The sequence below is a fragment of the Mytilus trossulus genome, chromosome 4 (assembly GCF_036588685.1).
Source record: "Mytilus trossulus isolate FHL-02 chromosome 4, PNRI_Mtr1.1.1.hap1, whole genome shotgun sequence".
Taxonomy (NCBI): Eukaryota; Metazoa; Mollusca; class Bivalvia; order Mytilida; family Mytilidae; genus Mytilus; species Mytilus trossulus.
Window position 1 is genome coordinate 78,423,824 of NC_086376.1, and position 8,507 is coordinate 78,432,330.

At 31.5% G+C, this 8,507-nt stretch overlaps 1 protein-coding gene across 2 annotated transcripts; it reads right to left on the reverse strand.

The window, feature by feature from the left end:
- Positions 1–2,258: 2,258 nt before the first annotated feature.
- Positions 2,259–7,574, reverse strand: LOC134714218 (zinc finger protein 728-like). 2 transcript variants are annotated; one of them, XM_063575459.1, is made up of 2 exons: positions 7,453–7,574; positions 2,259–4,441 (listed from the first exon to the last, which is right to left on the reverse strand). In XM_063575459.1, exon 2 carries the CDS (start codon positions 4,197–4,199, stop codon positions 2,769–2,771), a length of 1,431 nt encoding a protein of 476 aa, XP_063431529.1. In that variant the 5' UTR covers positions 4,200–4,441; positions 7,453–7,574; the 3' UTR covers positions 2,259–2,768. The 2 variants fall into 2 exon arrangements, with proteins under 2 accessions (XP_063431529.1, XP_063431530.1); XM_063575460.1 differs by having other exon boundaries at positions 2,259–4,458; positions 7,453–7,572.
- Positions 7,575–8,507: the final 933 nt, after the last annotated feature.

Here is an 8,507-nt window from a genome sequence, read left to right on the forward strand (position 1 = left end):
TTTTTTTTTAATTTTCATATGCGATTGAATCATTCTGTTTATCCTTCCAGAGCACATGCGACCACCTTTGGTTTTTGTGAAGATTTAATTGTTTAGTTTTAAGCTACAGGTGAAGTGTTATTACGAACATTGTTTGCTTTTTGGTTTGTGTTTTTCCTCGTGATATTATTTTTCTGGGGTGTTTTTTTCGACGTTGTGATTTAGGTTTATTCGATATGTGATGTATTATCCATTAAATTTTTACTCTTTCTTTTTAACGTCAATAATGCAAATAAAAGTTTCAAAGAACTGTATGAATTTTGATGCCTGAATGTCTTATTCAAAATGCCAGTTGATACACGATATGCTGAAAAGACAGTATTTTCAATATAATGAGTATACACATAGTTGTGAACAGTTCATTTCATATCAAAGAGATTTTTTTTAATCGAACAATCCGGAACTTAAATCAAAATAATTCTTTTGACATTCACATACTCATGGACATATGTTTTACACTCTGAATTAAGTCATGAAAATAAACGACCGCAGTCATGTATATGTTGTGTACAAGATATAAGTTTGTACAAACTATAATTTGTACAGGGTTTTTGTACAAGTTATAAGTTTTTTGACACCTTCCTTCTTGCAACAGGTGATACAGGTTTATCTTATAAAATGTACTAGTGTAATGTTTTAATTTAAAAACAAAATACATATCAACCTAACATTTAATCCTATTCTCCTAGTCTTCAATCTGGAAATGAGAATACCTGAATTGTTTAAATTCTAATTTTATTTTTTCTTTATACCTTATTCATATCCAAACAAAATCTTTGTGTGGTCTTATAATGTTTTTGTTTTAATGCTCAGTATTAGACTGTATTATGAAGTTGTGAAAATATGACAGAAATATGCAAAGCAAAAGACTGTGTGCTTGCATCATCCATTTTTGTTCAGCAGATCATAAAACACTGATAACTTGTACAAAAAATCTGTACAAATTATAATTTGTACAACATTACAACTTGTACACAACATATACCTAACATATTCTTTTTTCACAGTGTAATTTGAATTCGACATCTAAACAATTGAGGTATCATATTTTCAAATATTATATATGTAAATATGAAGCTGTTAAGATAAGGTCTGAGTGCCAATGCAACAACAGTCAATCCAATTCAAACTATTTTATTAAAAGTTAAAAACTATATGTAAAAGTACGGCCATAATTACGGAGACTTGGTTCACACCGAACATCCAGATATACTAGTAAATGACCCGAAATGACTGGTGTAAAACTATTAAAACAAGAAAACCAATGGTTTAATTTATCCCAAAAGAACGGGAAACGAGAAAGGAAAAACACTCACGAACCACATCATCTGACGACAACCACTAAACAACAGGGCCCAGTTTCACGAAGCTGTCTTAGGACTAAGACATGTCTTAGGATGGTCTTACGACATATCTTAGTCCTAAGTGGGTTTCACAAAGTGGTCCTAAATTAGGACATCTCTTAAAATTGGTCATAAAGTTAGGACAACGCGAGAGGTGTCTTATGATGGTCTTAGTATAGTCATACATTTATTTATATAAATTACACTAATTTTTTTACATTAATATTGAAAAAAAATACCTGATTTATCATCTAATTATCTATTTTCCTGTTCCTGTTTATAACGTTATCATTCTAGATTGACGGATTATCATGATTTGTCAACAATGAAAATTCGATGTATTGATATCGAGATTGCACGATTTTATCCCTTAGCCTTTTATAACCAATAAAGTCGAAATTGAATTCAACTCACTTGTACCCAAACAATGTCATCATTTTATATTCTGTTTTCTTAATTTTGAATTAAAAATTTCATATTTATATTGATGTATTGTTTAAAGATAATTTATATATAAATTACTTTTATTTTTTTATATTTATTTTGCAAATTATGTCATTGAATTAATTAGTACATTAAAAATAATTTACGGTAAGAAATACTACATTTACTTGATTTTTTTCATTTAAATTATATTTATATTTGAAAATTTAAAGAATTTGTGACAGGTTTAGGATGTCTTAGCTAAGATCATCCTAAGACAGCTTCGAGACGAGGTCTGAGATATGTCGTAGGATAGTCCTAAGAGGATCCTAAGACATGTCCTAAGATATATCTTATGACATGTCTTATGATAGCTTTGTGAAACCGGCCCCAGGCTTATATAATCAATAACTTGGATTTGATTGACGTACAACCATAATATTAACTGCTCTGTTGATATTATGTTTTAGACTTTTTGTACAAACGAAAGGCGTTGTACGTGCTTATAACAACTGAATGGTAAAAACATGCTAGAGTCCAAAACTAATTTGAGTTGAATTTGCTAGATTTTACTTTTTAGTTCATTGGGCGTGTTAGTTCACAATTTACGGTACTATAAATACGAGAAGATATGAAGCATATCTTCTAGTATATCGTTTTAATAAAATCAATGGCCATGGACAGATAGAAAATAAAATCTGTGCAAATAGAATGTTATTGCTTCAACTCCTTGTTACTATGAATAATGCTGACTACAGAAAAGATTTGATAGAAATGATTTATTTTTATTTTCTAAAACAATGCTAAAGCTCGAGATACACCTCCCTCCCCTTTCGTCTCACCTAGAACCTATATTACATTGTGATCACATCAAAAGTTCAATTTTTTTCACAGTCTTCTTTTAAAAAATATAAAGACATTATATAAACTTTAACCTAATTGTTTATAAACGAATAATAGTCTTCAATGTTTTTTCTTCATGTGACAATTATATTGTCGTCTTAGACTAAATTCCATTTCACAGATATGACACTTGTATGGTGTCTCTCCTGTGTGGATTCGAATATGTCTGGTTAAATCACATTTTGAAGTAAACGCCTTTGAACACACATCGCATATGAAAGGTTTACTTGCAGTATGTAGGCGTGTATGAACTTTCAAATGCCCTGACTTCTTAAAACCTTTCCCACATGTATCACATTCATGATTTCTGTCTGTATCTATGTACTGATGTTTTGGTTTATTAGGAAAATCATAAACTTCATGTTTTTTCTGTATATGCAAACCGAACATTTTTCTACTCTTGAAAACTTTTCCACAAATCTCACAAATATGTACGTATATTCCGTTTGCCGCATGTTCTTTCATATGGGAACTTGCAATGTCTTGTTTATAAAATTCTTGACCGCAAATTTCACAAATAATATTCAAATCTACATTGATTTTCTTTGCATGCCTTCTTTTATGTTTATTCAATGAACTCCTGAAGCGAAAAGTCATATTGCAAATTGAACATTCGTAAGGCTTTTCACTCGTATGGGTTATCATGTGATCATCACGTGTTCTTTTGGCACTGAAACTTTTACCACACACGTGACATTCGAACGGCCGATCACCTGAGTGAATTCTCATATGAGTGATTAAGCATTGTTTTGATGCAAAATCTTTATTGCATATGCTGCAGTTGATCGTAGAACCTGTGTGGATTTTACTGTGTAAATAAAATAGTTTTAAACTTCTGAATATTTTTCCGCATAAGATACATTTTACTTGTTTGTCTTGTACATCGGTTTTTACACCAGATTTCGATTTTTTTTCTGTACAAATGGAATTCTTATTGGAGGAACAATTTGTTTCCTCACTATACATAAGATTTATAAAAAGAGGGACATAATTGGAATCATTAATCTCTGAAGAATTTACGAAGTTGTTGAGTTCAACATCTTTGTGATTGAGGAATTCTTCACTTGATATAGTTTGGTATAAATCAGCGTCACAGACATTTACGCTTGTTTCAACATTATTTGAATTTTTAATTGTATGCTTTACTATGTGTTTCCTAAAGCAATCAGAATTTGAAAATTTCGATAAACAAAATTTACATTGGTAAGTGTGATTTCCGTTGTGTGTTTTCATGTGTGTTTCCAATATTGTCTTTCTTATAAAATTACGACCACACACATCGCAATGGAATGGTTTAATACCAGTATGGAGTTTCAAATGTTCAACTAACGCAGTACGGTGTCGAAATTTCTTTCCACAATTCTGACAGCTATGTCGTTTGAATCCAGAATGTCTATCCATATGCAGTGATAAAGCATATTTGCTACCGAGAGTTTTTCCACAAGTCGTGCAAAGAAATTTTGCTTTATTAGATTGCATCTGAGTACTCATAATTTGACTTTGAAAAATGAGTTTCGGGTGATACGTGTAATTAAGTATTCGCCAATTTTTGTGTTTGTTTTTTGGCCAAATTTGTTGTCTAGACGTAGTTGTCTTTGAGGTACTTTCAAATGATTTAATTGGAACCGTGATCCACTGTCCTGTTTCCTACGATTAAGGATTTACAAATATCTTGTTTGAACTAAATACCAGGTTAAAACTTTGTTTGACCATTCCAATTTCAATAACTTTTCCTGAAACAGAAGAACACCTGTAAATTAGTATCAGAGAAATACATACTAAATTTATCATCGGTATAAGGAAATGATTTGGAAATATAACTCAACACGCAGACATCTTATACATTTAGGTATTAAACATCCAATCTTTTATGGTAATAGTATTCTTTACAAAGCACAAACATGTCTGTTTTCACCTCAACACTAACAAAACCTTTAAACTGACTTATTAAGAAGGGATATAGTTACGATTATGTTGTCAGGTCATTAAAGATTGCATATTTTGGCTATAATATTGATTCACTTATAGGGTCTTCGCAACGGAATTAAACACAAATATTCTAAAACCAGTTGTTGGCATGACACGGGTTTTGTTCTTCTCATATATTTCATGGTGGTATAATACCAAACCCCTAACAGGAGGGATTGTGCCTGATATTCATATAATGAAGACATCATCTTTCAATCAGTGTAATTGAGGTCTGGTGCTGGCATGTCAGTAACTGCTAGTAGTCTGTTGTTATTTATGTATTATTGTCATTTGATGGTTTTCTTTTGTTTCATTTTCTTGCATCGGACTCGGACTTCTGAGTTTTACTGATGCGTATTGTTGCGCGTTTGATTTTTTACATTGGCTAGAGGTATAGGGGAGGGTTAAGATCTCAAAAAACAAGTTTAACCCCGCTGCAAATTTGCGCCTTTCCCAAATCAGGAGCCTCTGGCCTTTGTTAGTCTGTTATGATTTTGAATTTTAGTTTCTTGTATATGATTCGGAGTTTAGTATGACGTCCATTATCACTGAACTTGTATGCATATTTGTTTTGTTTCCAGCTGAAAGACGCCTTCGGGTGCAGGAGTTTCTAGCTACATTGAAGACCCATTGGTGGCCTTTGGCTGTTGTCTACTCTATGGTCGGGTTGTTGTCGCTTTGACACATTCCCTATTGCCATTCTCAATTTTATATACATTTTAAGTACTTATAATATTGTAGCTTATAACCACAGACATTTTTTCACCAATGCTCACATGACTTTTGAAGAGAGCGGGAGTGGATCGCAACCCTTGGCTAGCGAAGATGTACTAGGCTATTATTATACTATAACATTGTACACATAATATATAACACGTGGTTGTGTTTGTTTTCTTTAACAATTTTTGTTTTTTTATAGCCGACTATACAGCATGGGTTTTTCTTATTTTTGAAGGCAGTTACTAAGTAATCTGTGATTGATTATGTCCACTTTGTTTTAACTTTGGTGGCGAACAGTTGTCTTCTTGGCAATCATATGCCATCTCCTTTTTACATTTGTGGGTCAAATTTGATAACTTTGAAATATTTTGTATATCATAGTGACATTCAAAGAAGAAAAAAAACATATCGACATGTATCTGAGCGAATAATGAAGACATCTCAATATCTGTATACGGTATTTTATTGAACTGTAAATACGATCTTCGTATCACATGCAAATAACGAACCTTGTATTCATGACGTATGAACAAACAAGAATAAAGCTCTGCTTTATGTGTATTCCTTTCTTAACTCTCGCATATTTAGTATGGCTAATACATTTATTTAGTAGAGTTGAATTGTAAGAGAAAAAAGTAAAATCACAAAAATACTGAACTCAGAGGAAAATCAATTTGGAAAGTCCATAATCACATGGCAAAATCAAAAAACAAAACGCATCAAAAACGAATGGACAAGAACTGTTATATTCCTGACTTGGTACAGGCATTTTCAAATGTAGAAAATGGTGGATTAAACCTGGTTCTATAGCGCTAACCCTCTCACTTTAATAACAGTCTCATCAAATTCCGTTACATTTACATGATGCGTTAAATAAACAGTCACAATCAATAAAATAGTCAAAATATGGGAACATCAGTCATCATCGTATAACAATTTAACAGGACACAACAACATCTACTATCTACGAACACATGGATTGATTTGAGTGTCTGACGTCAGAAAAATTATATACGTCACATAAATTTGTCGTTCAATGTGCATACAATAGTTATCCAAAGTACCTGGATTATAAACAATTTTAAATTTTACATAGGCAATGAGCGCAGACAGGGTTAAAAAATCAAAAGTATGTAAGAATAAATTACAGAAATCAAACTAGTCCAAAAGTTATACATAGAATTTATGAGAATCCAAAACTTTTAAAAGGAACAATTTTACAGGACACAAAAACCTATCCACGAACACATGGATCTACTTGAGTGTCCGACGTCAGAAAAATTATATACGTCACATAAATTTGTCGTTCAATGTGCATACAATAGTTATCCAAAGTACCTGTAAGAGTGCACAACTAGAATATAGATATGTATAGTACCGTTAAATGTTGTTTACGCACCAACGTCCTCCGCCAATTAAAACTGCCCACCATGAAATATTTTTGCTGTTTAACGCCACATCAATCTAATTAAAATATTGATCTCTGATTACATTATACTTCATATGTAGTATAATGTAATCAAAGATCAATATTTTAACTAGATTGACGCCACATTCAACGGTATGACGCGACTATTGTTGAATGTGTTGTTAATCAAAATAAAGCCACTAATGTTGAATGTAGCGTTAATCAAAATACAACGCTTGAATGTGTCGTTAAACAACAATCAATAATAAGCAATATAAAATTTCCCACAGAAAGTAAATAAAAGTTAGCGTGCAATAAATCTTCAAAACTCATGGCGTCATCAACGTCAAAATCTTAGTTTAAACCAATGTTTTACTTTCAAATATTATATTGCTATACAATGAAAATTCTACTCGGAACAATATTCCCCAATATTCATGCAAAAACCCTATATTATTGAACAAGTATATTCGTACTTATTTCTGCTATAAATATGTTGCTGTCTTATTTATATACCTCATAGCTTAGTAAAAGTGTAAGCAAACCATGTGAAATTTTAAATTGCGGTATTATAAAGAGTTGCTCTAATGGTATAACATAGCCAGTATATTTTCATAAACAGGATACTTGAATTATCATTCATCTTACCTTTTCTGGTATATTAAGTGTGAATATCCATAAGAATATCGTAGACGCATGCACAGCACTGCCGTTCAGAAAGAATACAATATGAAGTTAGGGTACTTGTTATGTACAAAACAGTCATGTACTTTCAGTTTATTATGCCTGTAGCCAATTTATTTTGTAAACAACTATTAACTACCGAAACTTTGCCGACGGAAAAACTAAATATAAAGGAAAAATGAATAAATTGACATGTAAAAATCAAATCAAATCAATTAAAGACGATAATGGTTGAAAGCTAGTGACACGTTGCTCATTATTAATACTTTAAGTTATAATAATTGATATAGTTTTACTCTTAACTTAATATATAGTAAATGCTAAAGGGTTTTATATTCTGTTCTTTTCTTTGTAATCTGGTTTTGAAGTGCTGTTAGGGTGTGGTGCACATTTTGTGTAACCCAAAAAGAGCACTTATCATATTTAAAAACTGTATTTGTTTGTTTATATCGATAAAGAGACAAATTGGTATTTTCAAATGCTATGAATTGTACATTATAATGAAACAAATACATATCGGCGGAACTATTTTATTTCAAAATATATTGAAAATTCCAAATTACATTCCATTAAATATAAAGGAAAACAGCCTGAGCAAATCTCCATAATGACCGGACTTGAAGATCATACGTCGACAAATAAAACATCTGTCATCATGATAAATTCTATATCCCTATTTGTTGTTGGGTATGTAACACCAACCATCAAATTCGTCAATTACGTTACGAATGTCTTTTTTTTAAATTCATCAGTCAACCATCGAAATGACATAAAAAACAACAGTTTCCTAGTAGTAAACTTTTGAGGAATGCGGGTACGATGTATTTAATTATTTCAAACATATTAAACGATTACATATGGTATCGGGGGGAGGGGGGCTGCTAGGATGAAATTTGAAAAAAATAGGCAGGACAGGAGTTTTGAGTAAAGAAAAAAGGCAGGATGAGACACTTGCAAAAAAAAAAAGTCAGGATGACAATTTATGTAAAAAAAGTCAGTATAAACTAAATAAAAAAGCA